Below are 18,761 nucleotides of genomic sequence, written 5' to 3'. Positions count from 1 at the left end.
AGAAACAATGTTTATCTTATCTGCATGAAAATTTCCTGTGAGCCTGCCAAAAAGCTGTACTTCACCTGAAATAATGGCACCTAGCAGCCAGGATCACTCTGTGTGCCGGAAAACGTTTCTTTTCCACTATAAAGGTAACGTCGCTATATTCTTCCCCATTCATCAGAGCACCGATATGCTCTGACAGAATGTGAACATGGTCAATCTCACCCACAGCTGTGTAAGGACGAAGTGGGTGGCTGTTACTCATCTTTGAGGGATGGGGATACTGGTAGCCTAAAGAGAAAAAGAAAACAGCTAGGAGTATAAAGAGCACAAATATTTAGAAATGGCAAAGACCAAGCTGCAATTATGAAAAAGTGTAAGTTCCCATATATTACAAGGAAAATAAAACAAAGAGGTTTTCTATTGAAGTTCATTTACAACAGGACTTAGTGCAGCTTGAATCAACAATTCCGTTCATAAAAAAAATTATTTCAGAGAATCCCATCACCTTGCTCTTTTGTCAAGCCATTTACTTAAAAAAAAAAAACAACCTTCCAAAAAATGAATTAAAAATTAATTTAATTAAAAATTAAACAATTTTAATTACAATTACCATTAGAAACCAATTTTTGTCTGAATTAAAATGCACATAACTAAAGAGAAATAAATGATTTGACCAATTAAGCTTCATCTTAACTCTGAAGTCTCTACTAAAATCAGTGAGTTTATAATAAATAAGATTAATAAACCAGCAGTGTTTATAACCCATTCTTGCAGAATTCCCATCAGCTTTCCAGAACTGAGAGAAAATGAAGAATTGGGGATAACTTGCAACTATTAACAGATGAAGTCTGTCAAAAAGCAAAGCTTTACAATGTACATTTTTCTTATTCCTTGTACTCAGTTTTCTTGATGCCTTCTTGATCCTTTAAAGAAAATTAAACCAATTAAACCACAAATACTTCTCAGTTATAAATGTAGGAAACTTTACTAATTTATAAAACAATACAATTCTATGGAATTATTTTACTGCTACTTAATTCACAAGAGGTTTTAGCCTTGATGTTATTTTTGGCTTATTTCTGCAACCTTTCTGCAGGCTTTCCACAGACTCAATGGTAAGAGTATCCACAGGAGAATTTAGGTCTTAAATCAGCTTCTATTGTTATACTTCAGATTTCTTTTAAATAAAAAAAGGTTAGCTGTTTCAGATAATAACCTGTATTTTCAGTGACACTTTTCTGTGCTCCAGTGACTGACCACTTTTCAAAATGGACATACACCTAGTGCTGAAAAAAGACGGTGTGCAGGAAAATTAAACCATACCCCACACGCAGCTAATGCACTAAGTGGGAAAACTCATGACAGGAATGCATTTTTAGCTGTATTTTAAAGGTGCAATTAGAAAATACACATCTGTTTCCAGTCACTCCTATGGAAAAAGGACAGGAAAATACATGTACATAGGCTTAAATATTATTTGCACTTCCATAACACCTGGAAACGCCTAACCCAAAATCAAGATACCATGGAAACACCATCCCAAAGAACTTTAAATTAAACCAGAAAAAGTGGTAGAAAGTCAGATTGGAGAAAAATACAGCATACTGAATAGATGATACAGATGACAGCCTGTGTGGGAGCAGACCCCAGCTTTCCACAGGCTCCCTCTGCAATTTGAATTGGAAGCTGTACGCCCATGGAGACATCAAAGTGTGGAACCAGCACTGCACCTGAGAAGCCGTCTAACCGTGATAACACACAACACTGCAGGAAATTATTCTGCTAGCTGTTAGTAACTTAGGTGTGTTTTTTTTAATTGTTTTTGTGTTTGTTTTTTCTCCTGTCATAACAACAGATTGTCTGTACTGGTTTGCACTGGTTAAATTAGCTAAGACAACACTGCAATGAACGCATTTACACAACAGATCCACTTCCAGCAACGTTTACTTTGTATCAAGCAAGACTAATTTAATTCACATCAATCGAGTTGCAACTAGCAACAGCATTTATCACAACATAATTATGTGAGAGTTTATAGACTACAGTGAAATTCAAATGCCCTCAAAATGTAAAACCTTTTACCACAATAAATGAGCAAACAAAAGAATACATTTGCTACTCAGTTGCAAATCTAAAGCTTCCATAGTCCTTCAAGACTTCTGTACAAGTCTGTAATTGCTGTTCTGGATCTTCATTGTTATGCACAATAGCCAGGCAATCCAATTACATGCAAGTTACATACGCATTATCAAGCAAAATGTACTCTCTCTCTTCTGCTAGTTCCACTTCTGATTAATTAGGGAAATTCATTTAAGACACTTAAGGTACATTTGGGTTTTAAAATCTATTTTACTTCCTTTTACAGTCTAATTTCTTGCTTTCTTCATCCACCTTTTTTTTTCTGTAAAATTAAGACCAGATACTGTCTGAGAGACTACAACAGTGGTAAAAATATGGGAAAACCATTAGCTGCACACTGATTTTGCCTGCTGTAGCTGTGGATGTTGTCATGTGCCAAAAATGTGAAAAGTTCAAGGGAAAAATTGTTCAGCTAAATAAATAAATAAAATCAAAAGAACACTTCTCTCCCAAGAGTATATAAGCCTACCTCTAAACAAAAATACACAAGAATAAATGTGCAAAATCTGAACCAGGGACATTTGCAAATAAGCCCATGATGACAGTCTTTATGAACACCGAGACCCGGGACTAGCCCAAGTGATGAAAGCAGAAATTGAGAAGTCCTTTTGTGTCAGCCGCAAGATAAGTTTGTTTCACAGACGTTCAACACTCTCCAAATTGCTGGTACGATGTATTATTCTGAATTACCAGTTTCAAACTGGTCACTGGGAATATGGGACTCAAACAGTGGCTACGAGCCTCTGGCTGAAGAACCTTTCAAATGCTTGAGTGACCCAAAGGGTTGAAAACTGGCAAGTCTATGAAAGCTACGTATGTGACTTAGATGCTTTCAGTGGGTAACACTAGTATGAGGAAGAATTCAAATTCATTTACTTGACCTACTACAAATTTCTAACGCAAGTTTCACCTGCAAAACAAGCAGCACTGTGAGAGCACTCTTGTCTTCAAAATGTAGAACTAAATAGTACATGACTTCAGAGCTTCCCAGTCTGGATTATTTAGCGGTATTAATTCAGTCAACCCTTGAAGCCATCTGCACAATTCTCATTTGAGGAAGTAAATAGTAATATACTGGTTTAGTTGTGGCAAATTGCTATGAGCTCATCGCTCTCCTGCAGAGCTAAATATTACAACCAGCAATTCAATGTTTTGAATAGGATAAAAAAAGGCAGAAGCTGCCTGGAGCTTAGCAAAACCCTTTATGATGATCTCTCTGGCATCTTCTGTAATCATTTACACCCCAATCAGAGAATACAGGTATTTGCTTTTCCTGGTGGTCAAAGAAGAACATTTTACTAACTGCAGATAAAAGGCTAAGCCATTTACAAACGTCCTGCCAGCACCATAACCTATTTCCAGTAGCTATTAAAAGCTAATCAGATGCTTCAGGAATCAGCTGCTGCAGCTTTGTTCATGCCACAGAAATAAGTATAACATCCTCCTCGGTAAATGTGAGGAGCTATTAAAACTGCACCAATCTTAAATGGTGCCTCTGAAGTCAGTAAGGTGTAACCTCTGCTATCCAAACCATGGAAGAGCCTCTTCTTGGTTGCCATCTTCAATAGCATGCCTATGTAATAAATAATAGGCCACATTTTTCACAAGGTAATATGCAGTATTACGCGGTGTGTCAACGTTAGAAAAAGAAACAGTTTTCAGCTTGCTCTATTTCCTTTTTAGTAAGTGCTCTGTAACATATTATAGCATACAATAAGGTGAGCTACAAAATGTAGCAACAAAAAAACCACAGTGACTTCTTTACTAAACTACTCTGGAACCAGAACTGCAATAAAGATCAGCACTAAGTCACTTTCCCACCCCACTTGGGCTGTTACGAAAGACAGCCCTCTGCAACGCAGTGCTGTTTTCATCGAAAAAAGGGAAGAAATACTTTTATACCACATAGAAGAGGGAATTTAAGAATTTTTCCCTGAATATGTTGGAATTTCTTATTTTACATACAAAACAGTAAAAAAAAATGTATGTAAGTAATACAACTACAAAATGACAGAATAAAAAATGTTATGAAATAAATCTGGATTATAAACACAGAGCAAATAATTTTATACCCCCTGAAAAACAATTTATCATCTAGTTTATACCTATACCAAGATAATACAGTTCTTGTTGGAATTACACAAAGGGAATTTTCTTAAATATAACTCTTACACTGCTATTGTTTCTAGAAATAGGAATCGTGACAGTTCTGAGCTGATTCATTCCTTCATAAAGTATTCTGCTATGTTTTAACAAAATCTCAGGAAAAAAAAATACTATTTTAAACACAATTTCTACAAAATATTTTTGTTCTCAGTAGTTCAGGTGCAACAAACTAACATCTGAGGAAATAGTTTGTTGTTGTTTGTAAATATTTCAATATAGAGAGAGGAAAACACAAGTAAATACTTAGATATTGTCAGAACCCTTGCTACAGAAGCTCCTTTGTACTTCTGAATAATAGTAACAATGTTGACTGAGTGAAAAGTGTAACAGAATGGGGAAAAAAAAAGTTCTAAAAATAAAACTGTTCTGGTTGAAGGACATGGAGGTTGGGAAGAATTCTAAGTTTGCTCATGTAAAGTGTTCACAAGCACCAAGAGTAAAACAAAGTTTTATGGTTTGATGCAAACCCATAAAACCATGAAAGCCTGGTCACCATTTCCTTCATTTTCACAACAGGTGAAAGGATTGATATGCAATAATGTTTAGCTACAGCTGTTTGGGGGATTTTTTATTGTTTTTAATTTTAACCACGACTTAAAAAAAACACAGAAGCATTGGCATTTAGAATTTAGTTACAAATATTAATTTACTCTGTTCCATCAAGAAAAAAGTAATTCACTACTGAAGCACAAGCCAAATAATACATCTGAGGAAAATTGTACTTGTTCTCCAATTTTCTACACTTTTAATCCTTTTACTTCTATATAATATTTCTAATAATATGAAAGTCTTTGTTCTACAGAGCTCTGGGATTGTCCATAAGAGAGTCAAGCTACCATCTACAATATGTGGCACCAGAGAGAAAGCGTTGAAAGGACCCTGAAATGCTTTAAGGGAAAAAAAAAAAGGTACTTCTTTTATATGAATGCCTCCCTAACTTAAAACAAAACAAACAAAAAAAGCACTGGGAAAAAAATAACGTTTTACTCAAGACAATCTTTAAGCAGAAAGTCTTCCTCTATTTTTGAACACCGTCAATTAACTAATTCTCAAATGTCCCCAATTTTCCTGATTAGGCGTTTCATAAACATAGCTTGATGGTATTTCACAGAAAGTCTCACTCATATGTAACAGCCAAAATATTACAGAAAGAAAGAAAAAAAGTTAACATTTGAACTACAGCAACGCTTTAAATCACACTGACTTATGCATGAACAACTCCCAGTGTTACCTGCTTCAAAACATTGAGGAGAAAAAGAAAAAGATGCTAACTAAATCAATATATTACACTAATGCTTTTATTGGAATTGCATGGTCTATAGGAGACCTCCACAATGCACACAGTCATTAAAAAAGTAAATTCTAACTTTAATCCAAAACCACTACCAACAACAAACTTCTTGATATCATATTAATAACTACCTCTGCACGTCTGAGGAACTGACTGGTCCTATTTATCCAACATGCACAAATAATAATAATATAATCCACGTGGCATGAATTCACGGATACAAAATAAGAAAAAACAAGTAAATGGAATTCTCGTAACAGTTATCGCCAACCCTTCTGTTGTGAAAGAATTAAAAAAAAAAAAAAAAAAAAAACACTGATGCTAACTCTATTTACCATGTCATTCAATGACAGCATTATAAATAAAAATTTAGTACCGAAAGTGTTTTGACTTCAGACATACGTAAAGTTACACAGTAGTCATCTGCAAGCACATGCCAGTTCTTAAGCGTTGCAGTGATAACGTTTTACATTCTGCTCAGAAAGGTATTCCGCTGACAGAACAGTAGGAGTAAGTTTAGCTATGTACAAAGAACAATATACTAGGAACGGATGATTTATTAATACACATGAAATCAATATTAATACACATGATGTGACATAGATAAAATAGCATATAACTAAACCCTTAAGCTAAAAATCTCAAGAAAATACATCAGTATACTCACCAGTAAAGGTTTCTGAAGATCTACAGTGGACGTAGCCTGTTGGCAAATGACCAACTTCCTGAAAATTAGGGTTCTTTGCCATTCTGAACAACTGATAGATTGAACACGAAGCTGATAGAAATGCTGTTCAGGAACATCCAGCTGAATACCATATTTCTAAAACAATGCATGAAATATATACCATTAAAAACAGGTGGCACGCAGCTATAGCAGAAATCGACTGAAATGCACATTTCTCAGTTGAAAATTTTGTGGAAATAACTTTTAAGAATCCCTCCATTCTATGGTAAGTGTTCTAATAATATTATATCATAACATCAGAATTATTGTTTTATCAGTCATCATTTAATTTTGACCATTTTTTTCTTTTAACTCTCAAAAAAAAAGGTAAGAGTTGTCATTAATTTTTTCATTGTAAGGCACAAATATTTCACCAAGGCTCTTGCTGAAACATCAGCATCCCTGAGCATAGTTTTACCATGTGGGTGTCGTAACTAAACCACATCTATACAAAGTGTATCATGCACATTTCACTCCCTAAACATCCAAATCTCTGTAAGAGGTCTTGCCTAGCCTAAGGTGGTGGGCGGGCATTGCTTTTTTTTTTTTTGCTTGGTTGGTGTTTTACACTATTTTAGGCAGTTGCAGATCCTTCTCCTGGGCAAGACTTTATTCTTATAAACAGGAAAACAAAACTGTACAATGACGAAATAAACAAATGAAGCCTGTATGTTTCTGTAAACAAAACTGACACGATGTTTTTACCTCAGCAGTATGAACTATTGCTGTTATTCTCATACCTGCCAGCAGGAAAGATGAACTGTATTTAAATTGCTAACTAGATGACACCTTGACCTATGAATTCTCACATTAAAGACACCAATCTTCTCTAAAGCATATGTTTAAAGGAACAAGGGAGAAGAAGGAAAAAAGAAATATTTTTAGGTAGTCTCTCGAACAGGAAAGTAACCACACTTCCATCCAGCAAGTTGAAAATAGGTATGACAAATAAAGTCTCCTATTTTTGGAGAGTAACAAGGCTATGTAAATGTTTATTCCCATAAGTATTGCATGTTATTAAATTGGCTCGTATTGTCAAAACGTATTCAAAAGCAATTTATAAAAATTGAGGGGTTAAAAATATATCGAGGAACACACCCCGACACAACAGTACATGTTGTGCACCTGAATTACAGACTTGTAAGAAGTGACATATTAAACACATCTGTGCTGAGGGAAGGCCCGGATTAAGCCTTAAAACACGCACCACAAAACGAAGCGATGCCAGCCCAGGGCTCTGGGGAGGCTCTGTGCGCCGCGCAGACTGCGCGCAATGTAACACCCAGCTGGCTTAATTTCCTTTTAACGTGATAACGTGACAACAGCTTCTCAGCGACAGGCAATGTCACGGCAGCGCCTGACCTGCCACAGGAGCCTCGGAGCACGACCCCGGCGGGACCTGCCGATCGCTGTACGCAGCAACACCGCGCCTAAATAAACTGACCTAATTACCAAGGGGAGGGGGGATAAAACGCCAGAGCGGAGCCCTGAGAGGCGCGCGGCCGCCCGACGAGCCACAGGCAGGCTCGGGAGCGCGACAGGCCCCGCTGGGGGCACGGCCCCGGCGCTCCGCACGCAGGAGGCGCCCCCGGGCCCCGACCGCCCCGGGCCCGGCCCAGCCCCGCCGCCCCCCCGCCACGGGACTCACCGGCCCCGGCACCCAGCGGGCCTCCACCCCGCCGCCGTCGTGACGCCACCGGGCGCCTTGACGTCACTTAGCAACAGCCGCCGGCCTCCTGCGTGCTGAGGCGGGGCAGCCCGCTCAGGCCGCCCGCGGGGCGCCTGCGCGGGGCCCGCCCGCCGCCGGGGCAGCGGGAGGAGCTCTCGGGAGCCCCTCGGGCGCCTCAGGGGGCGGCCGGTGGGGTCGGGCTGCGCCCCGCCGCGTGAAGCCCCCAGATACTTAATTCGACGCTTTGTTTCGTCAAAGAGTTAGCTTGGAAGATGTGAAAATGCCGCAGTCTGTCATCAATGAGAGCCCCAAGCGGTTTCAGCAGATGCACGTTTAAAATCTTCACGTCGATTCTCTTAGCCTGCCCCGGCACTAAAGCGTACCTCCGTCACAGCTTACTCTTGGCTTTCATAACTGACACCACTGCTTTTAAATAGTTCACAATATGTCAAGAAGCAGTATTTATTTTTTCTAATAAAAAATATACCTTGCCCTCTTCACGATATTTTTGCAACTACAGCGGTTTTCGTGCTATCCTCTTTATTATTTCATTATCTATTGCATTGTTTACACTGACACACACATAAAAATCAAACTCAAGGGTCATCCCAAGATCAGCAGCCACGTTTAAAGCAAGCTTTGAGCACTAAGCAGAGAACCTTCAACACAGCCTACTGCTTCTCGCGTAGTTACCACTGAACTACATGTGCACACCCTTTGACTTATTCACGCAACTTACAAACTATCCTGCTTTTAATTACCGGATTCCATACAGTTTCGTCAATAGCGTTTCCAGTCACACCTGCACTTTGAACTGTAATGACACAAGTCTGAGTGAAATACTTTATGTAGATAAACTATGAGCATGTAACTCCCAAGTTACACACTTGTAAAATGTAGGGATTTTCCTTGCCCAGACCTTTGTCACAAAGGTTTAGATGATATATCTGTATCAATTAAAATAAAACTAGTTTTAAACAACTTCACTTAGACTACCATTAGCCTATTTTTTTCTACTATCTAAAGCAAGATCCTGGATGGTAAGGAAATGCAATTAGCCCTTGTGCTTCAGGTGAGTTTTACTTCATTTTAAGTTCCTATTTCAGCACACCAGCATGAGAAGGTACATACATGAAAAAGTTTATCAAAACATATGTAAGCTGCAGACAAGTGCGTGCTTTGTCTCATCTCACTGCTGTAGCTCTCCTCCTTCTCAGCACTATTCTCATCCAACTGGCTACTAACTTCAAAAGACACCTTATCATACTAAAACTATACTACCATAGTCTTCAAATTAAGAATTCTTTTAATTGCAGCTGTAAGGTATTCTGCAATTTTTTTATTTTTTTATTTTTTTTAAGTAGGGTGAGGTTTCCTGAGTCACCAGAGCCAACCTAAATTTCTGCTAAAATGAACAGCCCAATTTAATTGTTCAGGAAAACTATGGAGCCTTGAACTGGCTTCTCATTTCTGCTTAATAGACTTGGTATAAAACTAACCCAGCATTTAAGAACATCAGTGCTAATTTATTAGACTGAAGGAGCCTGCTTGGGGCTGGGAACATCAGACATGCCACGTTTGTGAGGAAGATGACTGAGATCATGCGGTGACAGCTATTACAACAGCTCGATTTCTAAGATCTCACTGTAAACAGTGATAACTACATTGCCCCTATCAGAAGGGCCTAACATACAAGAAAACGATCAACCACGCAGAAACAAGACAGTAAACGGGCGAGGTATTAGCTCTGGAAATAAAGGAGGGCAGACAGTGTAAGCATGAGCTGTTTACTGTTGCAGAAAACAACTACTTATCAAACATTCAAGAAGGGAAAAGATTTATGAACAACACTTGTAGGGCACTACCTATAGCACCCTATCTGCTTAAGTAGAGACCATCCACAAATTATCATACAAAGGATAATTTGAAGTATTGGGGTTGCTTTATAAAATACAGGAAACATCTTTAGAGTTACTGTGTCAGCTTTCCAATAAATCTGTGGGTTTTTTTGTACATCTGTAGGTGACAGTAAGCAGGGCAATACATTCTCTTCACATTCTCTTTTCCAACAGCTATTAAAACTCAGATGAAGCATATAATGTATTTTTACTCATTTACAAAGATAAACAAAATATTATGGACTACTCTTGGACAATAATGCTTAACATTTGTCATTAATATCTAGATTAGCATAGTGGAAATCAAATGCAGTACCTTCTATACTTTTTAACTTAAAGGCCAGGGAGCTATTGAATAAGTTATTAACAACTCTGCACGTTGCCATTATCCTGCTAATCAAGTCATACAGTTATATTCTTCATTGCCGTACTCCCAATTATTCTTCTTTTATGACTAAGTTTCTTCCTCCCCCCCAAAAAAAACATAAACCAAAACAAATAGCTTTTTGTTTATCTAGGATTCAACAACTACCAAAGTAACTTGTCATACTGCTTTAAAAATTATTTTGTTGTTTTCGTCAATGCTTTATATTTGGAAGCAAATGGCAATGCTACTGCACAATTGAAGACTTAGTAGGAGTTAAGTGCTACTTGAGCCACAGTAAGTGCAGAGGGGTTTTCTTGACTTTAACAGGATTTCAAAACTTGGCATGTTTTACACTACTCATACCAGGTGAACAGTGTAAAGTGAAATGATTTGTGTAACAGATGTAAATAGCAGGAAAATGTAGCATTTACAACTATAGTTTCAGTAACCATCCACCCATTTAGAGAGGGCAATCAAAATGCCTACTTGTAGGAAGCCATTTCAGGTACTCTTTTTCATTGCACTTCTAATACAGGACTATACGCAGCATGTAAGAAGACTATAGCCCCAGACTTGCATCAAAACAAGAACTATGAGCAAGTTCCTTTCAGTGTTAGAAGAGACAAGACAGACCACTGTGAGACCTCTTATGTTGTCTCCCAGTCAGCAGCCAGAAGTTTAAATACAGAATTCTTTCTGGTGGACTAATCTACAAAGTTTCTTGTTCCAGGCAAGGCTGCTTAACAGTGCTCAAAGTCTTTTCCTTAGCATAATGTAAGATTAAGACTTTCATAAACATGCTACTACTCAAGCAAAAAGTTAGTTTGATACTTTATTTTCTAGCATACAAGACAGGGCATGAAGCCTTCAGGATCCTTTTGCTTCATTAAACAAATTTATTAAAGTTTTTTTCTCCTTGCTGAAGTTCACCAGCAGTAATGCAGGATTTTTTTTTATTTTTTAGATTTAAACTAAAAGCAAAAAAATAAAGACTGTAAAGTGAAGTGAATTTCTGGTAATTTATCTTAGAGTGTTTAGTTAAATATTAACATAATCAATGTTCAAGAGCAGAGTAAGTATTAGTGCTCTTCCAAAAGACAGTTGAAGATTCCTAGTTGGAAGCAAATTGCAGGGGCATCACAGGAAAACAAAAGGGAATTCAAGTACATTGGGGTCCCAGGGGACAGTTTTAGAGGAGACTCTGAACATAGTTGATTCCTCTCCATTAAGTGAGAAATTCCACAAATGCTGTTACAGATTTACTCCAGGTAACCAGAAGTATGCATCTAAGTGAGAGTCACCATGTGTTTAGGATTCAGAATTTCAATCCAGTAGCCATCAGGATCTTGAACAAATGCAAGTCCTTTCATTTTACCTATTTGGGGGAAAAAAACAAAAACAAAGAAACAAGGTAAAGGTAAGACTATATGACTAAATCTTAAATATAAGAACTTTCACATTTTTTTCTTTTTGTGTTAGTTCAAATTTAAACAGCAAGTTCTGAAAACATCCAGATTAGTTTTTAATCAATAAGATCTGTGTGCTATGTTGTCAATCTGACACTCAATAAAGCTGTATTTTAAAGTCACCTTGAAATCCTTCTGCTGATTTAAATCAATATTTTTGCCCCTCTAAGTGTTCCTCTTTTCCTGAATTCCTTGCCCACATAATTTTTTTTTTTTTGCTGAATTTATCAGGAAAACATTTTTGTGCTCTGGGATGTTTTGATACATTTCCCTGAACCATCCTTACTAGTAAAAAAAAATCCTCTGTTCCTCTGCCCTGCATTTTTCCCATGCCTGCCTCAACATTGAAGTTTTGTACAGTACTGTTTTTCAGTTGTTTGTTCCCCACACCTGACCTGGTTTACAGTACACACTCGCATCACTAGATAAGACAAATGCAGTACAGTTTTAAACTGTTGGAAAAAAATACTACTCACAAAAACAGAGTCCCCAAAATCATTCTTCAACAGTGAATCAGGATAGCACAGCTTAACATGTTACCTTAAAGTGTTAAGTACCTAATTTTAGTTATACTTGCTCTATTACCCTGTTTACTGTAACAGAACCAACCTATTGTAGTTAGAAAAACTTCTGAGAATAGTAGTTTGATTCAGTAACATAGGGAAAAAATGGCATTAACTCTCTCAGCCTGCCCCATAAACAGCGAATATGAAGCACCAAGCCTCTTCTTACTCTTTGGCACTTGCTGCATCAATTTTAATTTTTAATGTTAAAAACAGCTTTTGCTTTTTTTTACCCTCATGCTTAGCTGATTCCAGGAGTTTACGCCACTCACAGTCTAAGTTCCTTCTACATTTTTAGAGCTGTGAAGTGATAGAGAATTGAATTAAGGAGCTCAAATATCAACCCTCTCAAGGTTTATTAGGTGCTGAACGATTTAGGGCTCTGAAACTCTAAAATCCTAGCAATATTGAGTTCAAATTTTAAAACAAGAAATCTATATTCAAGTTATGGTTACTACAGACAGACACAGAATAACATGCAAGAACAGACAAACAGTGTAATTCTGCACTGTCAGTTTTGCTCACTGTGTAAGAGGGAACAGGGGTAATTGGTTCTAGTACATTCTAAGGAGTGACAACTACAGAGACATGTTGAGCTTTCCAGGAGGCAAAACTACCAGACACAGTATTTTAAGAACAAGGAACAACAAAGTTACTTGCATTCCTGATTAAGTCTTACCATCATCTGGTTTCTTCACAAATTTCACTCCTAGTTCTTCAAACCTCTTACAAGCTTTATTGACATCAGGGACAGCAATTCCAATGTGCCCTGTGAAATGGGGTAAGAAGAGTCAGGTACACTCTAAGCATTGCTGGGTGTTTGAAAAAAAGCTTGCTCAGCGTTTCATCCTGTGCAAAAAGTTCACTTCAGATGTGACGTACCTAAGGAAATTATTGCTTCCAGAAAGAAGAGCATTTCAAATTTTAACAATATTCTCCTTCAGAAAATTAGCTTTTTGACAATGCTTTTAAAGTTCTTATTTCAAAGTAGCTCATGTTATTTAGATGAGAATATTATCTAAAGTAGGGAAGAAACAGGATACTCGAGCTATTTTATCTGCATTGCTTTTCAAGAAGGCAACCACGTAACGGGATTTTGTTGCATTTGCTCACTTCAACAGTACAAGGCATTTATCATTAATGCTGTATTTGTAGAGACTAACAGTAGCACCATGCAAGGCCTGAATTTACAAATCAGTTCAGAAGCTTTAAATGTCAAGTGGCTAGATTGAGTATGAGACTTATTTCACAAGCCAGTGACCTTTCAAGTGCTCAAAATAAAGTCAAGCCACATGAATACTACTACCCTCAGTGCTACAGATGAACAAAATCCTCCTTCTAGCTCAAAAGGGGTGCTCAGTGATTACAAAATTAAGTCTGAATTTAAATCAGTCTGAACATCATAATCCAATACGCATGAGCAATTATTGCACTTCATTGAGTAGTTACTATTAGTACGTGTTTGCTTGCCAAAAGATTAGACATGAAAAGTGTAACTGTGGCTCGTTACTCTGAAACATGTTTACCTATTTTCATAATCTTTCACAGTATATCTTGCTTTTTCCAGCATGTAAGAGACAAGTTTACTTCTTTTCCACTGAAAGTCTTCTCATCCACACAAGTTTAAAATATTTTCAGTTTCTCACAAAAACAAAGCCTACAGCATATACATAATTTTTGCACTTAAGTTATATAGATGTTTTCTAAAAAAAAAAAACCTTTGAAATGCCATTCTTCCCCAATACACAAGAGTAAAAATGTAATCACAATAAAACAAAGCATAAAAAGTACATGCACTAAACGACCTACCAAATCCTCGAGGATCCGAATTACCATTGTGATAGGACTGATTTTCATCATTTTCAGTGCCCCAGTTGCTGTAAGAAGTAATTATTACACATTGAAATCAACAAGTCCCGAATGTTCAGTTTCCTCAGGAAGTTGTTTCTTCTAAAAACCAAAAAATTTCAATTGCTGGCTGCATTCATTAAACTATCAATATTTTCCCAAATCACAGGTTCTAGGGAGTCTTCAAAGCAGACAAAGGGCTAATTCAGTCAAGTTCATACCCTTCACTAATATTCACGTTCTACATTTGAATGAGTCTGAGAGGCACTCCTATCTCATTCCAATTACAAAGGAGAGCAGGTCTCCCTGCACTTCTGTGCAATCATTAGTAGCATTAACAGAATTGTCCTGTTCATGTAAAGTCTTTTTTTTTGACTCAATACCTCTTTAGATTAGACTTCAGAAGCAATAGTTACCCTGCTATCAGGATGCTTCAGGGGATCCCAGAAGTTCTAACCACATCGTTTTTCCTCAATTCCATGGTATCCCTCCCCAGATAGTATGTATATTCAGAGACAGCAAGTATTACTTCATACTTATATACCAGTGTTCACCCAGCAGTTTGAAAGAGCTCTATAAAGAGAAAGATTAAGCTTGCCAAGTATCTAAGATCTCAGCCATATTTTAAAGCTTTATGACAGTGAAGATGTTTCTGTAGTAGTTAGAACATTTTTATTCAATCCAACAGGACTTACAGTCATCTGCTTCTGTTTAATCACCATTACATCGCATTAATACTTACTGTGTCAGTTCAAGCGTAGCTTTTCTAGAGAAGGTCCAAGCTGTTCTCTCAGTTTTATCTTTTGGGATATCATTTTTATCTTCGTACCCCAGGAAAAACAGTGAGAACTTCATAGTAGGAAAGTCAAATTTTTGAAGCAGTCTAAGTGAAAAAAAAAATTTTGAAATAGTAACTAAAAAAAGATAATCGGGTAGCCTGCAAATAAATCAATATTCTTCCCCCATGGAAGAATTACTGCCATGATTTTTGCCTGACTGCAGTCCACATCTTAAAATAGCTGTTTTGAACTATCAAGTAGAAACATTCCAGAACACATCATAAACTTACAAAGACTAGAAGAAACAGATGCTTAAAAGCCAAGCCATCAGTAACTGGATAGCAAAGTCAATACAAAGGCTTATGTCTGAGGCCGCCACTGTTACTAGTATGTATTTCCTCAGGAAGATCCTTATGTTCATCCACTTTACAGTATCACCAAGGAATAACAACCATTTACTTTGAAATTTACTCATGCCATAGAACTTGCTGGCACCAGACCAAGTTTACAAACACAAGCAAATTAAAAAAATAAACACACAGATGAAATATTTTTACTATTTCCACAGATTGGTATAACCATAAAAGCCATTTCAGATGTGATAATTTAATCAACTACAAAATACCCAAGGTCAGAAAAAGCTGATTATAAAGTTTATCCCTTTGCTAACAGCAAGGATTCACTCGCTTTATTGTGACATATTTGATACACACACATCATTGTTCTATAGAAAATTGCACAAGATAACAGACTGCTAAGAGTGATCTCATATGATGTGTACAAAATGTTGTAAGCTTCAGAGAACTTTTGAAGACTGCTACTTTTACCTCATTCCTAGAAATGTGGCATACTTCAAATCATTTTTACATCGGAAATTTGATCAGAGCAAGCAAGCAAGCAAAACACACCTAATTTATTTTTCAGCTTACCATTTAATTACTTTTTAATTTCTGTCACACACCTCTTCACTGAAGTAGAAGCATTTTATTTTACCTTAGACTGGACTGATTTCAGGATGTTTAAAAATAAACTAGAATGTTGCTTTAAAACAGACTCTTTTCATGTGGCAAGAATGTGCAGAGTCTTAGCACAAACACCTTAGGCTACTGCAGGGCATCTGCCTCCTCACAGCCTTCTCCAAAAGGAATTTGAACCTTGTCACCAGTTTGTGTTGTCTTGGTCTCTTATGTCCAGAGGTAGTCACCAGCCACCTCTGAGAACTAGCAGAAAGTTTTAAGATTTATAGCAACGACTCCTGATTATAAGCACTGTCATACAAGTTACCAGTTAACTGCCGGATCACCGAAGAGAAAGTAAGAAAGTTGTATACTGATGATTAATAACCTACTTCAGTGAAAAAAAAGAAAATTCTAGCCAACACCAATTTTAGTTCATTTGCAACTTTAATTGCAACATTAATTATGCTGTGGAAATTCTTGGTGATTGCCAGACTACTTAACTTGGCATTAGTTGATAGGCCAGCACTGTTGATGTAGTTAGACCAATTAGTATAATTACATCAAAATAACAAAAACTTGTCTTTTCAAAACAATACTATGAACAACCAAAGTTACTGTAGCATACAACTTCCACTCACGTCATTCCAAGAATTCTTGTATAAAAATCCAGCGACTTCTTAGGATCCTTTACTCTTAACATTGTCTGCTGAAACAAAAAGTCCTGTGGGGGGAAAAAAAGAAGAGTTTATTTTTATATATGAAACAAATATGTACTAACAAAGAAGTAAGTTAGTAATGAAACTAAAAACGGCAGGTATAGAAGTAACAAATACAGTATTATATCCAATGTAAATAAAATCTTTGCTCTTGATGCTACCGATGCACCTTTGTATTAAATAAAAATACCTTTGTAGCATAAGGAGGAAAAAAAAAAAAAAGAAACTGCAGGCATCATTCCCTATGTAAATCAGAAATATCAAAAGTTTGTAGCATTCTTATTTTTATTATTTTTTTTTTATGGAGCTGTACTATACATGCTCTGCCCTGCATGCAGGTACGTGAGCAGTTGATACTCACTGCAGTTGGTACTCACTGCATACATACACAGAACTTAATTAAAGCTAAACTGCTGAGCTCATTATTTCATTGCACAGTTGTTGAATCTCTGTCAAGCACAACGGTATTTTGGCCTACCAGTCTGTAAAGGCATTTTCTCAAGCCACAGCATAACTTTTATATACCAAGGGCTACTGAACAGCTAGGTGGATGAAGAGCAAGTTAGATACTTTCGACACATATCCCATACAGACTTAGATTCTAAGTTTAAATACTACCAGCTATTTCCCCTAATAAAACAGCCGCCAATTCTCTCCCTTCCCGGCCCCATGCCGCCCCCCACCCTCCAAAGGGGGACGCCGCCGCCGCTACCACAGCGCCGAGGCGCCCCCACACACTCCCCAGCCGCCCACCCCACCTTGGTGCTGGGATCCGGCTCGGAGCAGGCGCCATAGGCAGCCTCATCGCTGAGGCCGCACGGCTCTGCCGGGGCCGCCATTTTACGGAGCTGGGAGAAGGGGAGGAGAAGGGAGGATGAAGGCTGCCCGGGGGAGGCAGCGCTCCGCCCCGGAGGTGTGGCGGAGCCGCCTTCGGCTTCGTGCTACGGCGGTGTCCACGAAGGGATAGGGAGCGGGGCTTTCCCTCGGCTTATCTATCTATCTATTTATTTATTAATAAAAAAAAAATCCCACCAATCCCGCTTTTGGGGTAGCCGGATTGGTGGCTTCTCCCGTACTAATAAACGGGTGCTTTTAAATGTAAGTCAAATTTAACCTGCAGCGTGCGGCAGGTTAATTACCCAAAATGTGGAGGCACGGGTGTTCTGCATGACTGTGAAGGAGCGCCCCTCTCTGGATCGCAGGCAGAGGGTACCATAAAAGCCCCTGGACAGGCTTACATATTTAACTCTAATAAACAGTGCTTTATTTTGTAAATCCCTCCAACTGATGGCACGTTAAGGTGGCTTGAAAATCTGACTTTATGCCTTTAGACTGTGAGCTTACAAATGTGTGGTTTACTCATTTCAGTACCTAGAGATGTCAGTTTCTGTCTTCACTGACAGAAGCTAAGGGAACATTTTGGATAATAGTTGCTTCCCTTTAGAGTTACACAGTGCCACTTTGGGCTAACCTGTTATTTCAGGTGTAAAAGGTAAGAATACTCTGTCTTTCAAAGCTAAGAATGAAAAACAGCTTTTTCTTGCCTGAACTGAATATTCAACATAAGCTTACACTTGTGGTAATTAAGAAGAACAAACAAACAAACACACATGGCAGCACAGAAATTTTGTGTAAATCTTGTTACGTTTCTTGAGTTCAGAAAGTACACATAGTGCGCATGAAACAAATCCCTAATTTTATGATATCAAGCTGTGCAAGTTCCTTCACAGAGGCCTCTGGTGCTCCCCACGGCCCTTAGGGCAGGGGCAAGGTTCAGCTCCTGAGAGCTGAGAGGCAGCTGTGGGCCCCTGAAGGGCGGCGGTGGCTGGAACCGAACCGAGCCGAGCCTGCAGCGGTTACGGGCGCCCGGTAACGGCCCGGCCCCATAACGGCCGGCCCCACAGAAGCCGCCGCGTTGCGCAGTACCGGCACGGAGGCTGGCAACGGCAGACCGGGACGGAGGGAGCCCGCCGCGACGGGGCGGTTGTGGTGCCTTGGGGTCGCTCTCTTGGTCCCTGTGCTGTGAGGTATACTTGGAGCCAGGCTGGTGAGGTTCTGCCTACCTCTCTCTGCTGAAGTAGAAGTGCTGGTTTAGGTACCTCAGCTTGTCGGGAGAGAGATAGAGATCAGGATCCCTGCTCCTCTACGCTTGGAAGGCGTCTTCTCCTTCCCTCCCTCACCACCT

General features: G+C 38.5%; 2 protein-coding genes across 3 annotated transcripts in view; both read right to left on the bottom strand.

Moving 5' to 3' along the window:
- Positions 1–8,113, bottom strand: part of BTBD9 (BTB domain containing 9) — a 125,952-nt gene extending 117,839 nt beyond the window's left edge. The window contains exons 1-3 of one of the 2 annotated variants that reach the window (XM_080586148.1): positions 7,960–8,113; positions 6,252–6,407; positions 66–276 (exon numbers count right to left, since the gene is read on the bottom strand). In XM_080586148.1, the coding sequence (XP_080442274.1) occupies positions 66–276; positions 6,252–6,333 (293 nt within the window). In that variant the 5' untranslated portion in view covers positions 6,334–6,407; positions 7,960–8,113. Of the gene's footprint in view, positions 1–65; positions 277–6,251; positions 6,408–7,518; positions 7,884–7,959 lie in introns of those variants that run through there. The other variant, XM_080586149.1, reaches the window with a different exon arrangement.
- A 2,951-nt stretch (positions 8,114–11,064) lies between these two features.
- On the bottom strand, positions 11,065–17,505 carry GLO1 (glyoxalase I). Its single transcript, XM_080586152.1, is given in 7 exon segments — positions 11,065–11,549; positions 11,552–11,620; positions 12,954–13,043; positions 14,084–14,151; positions 14,865–15,005; positions 16,499–16,581; positions 17,335–17,505. Coding segments are annotated over 7 exon segments (585 nt in total). The 5' UTR covers positions 17,416–17,505; the 3' UTR covers positions 11,065–11,496.
- Positions 17,506–18,761: the final 1,256 nt, after the last annotated feature.

This window comes from Anser brachyrhynchus, assembly GCF_964034855.1.
Source record: "Anser brachyrhynchus genome assembly, chromosome: 3".
NCBI lineage: Eukaryota > Metazoa > Chordata > Aves > Anseriformes > Anatidae > Anser > Anser brachyrhynchus.
The sequence above is the reverse complement of the archived record's forward strand: the minus strand, read 5'-3'. Positions and strand labels throughout refer to the sequence as shown.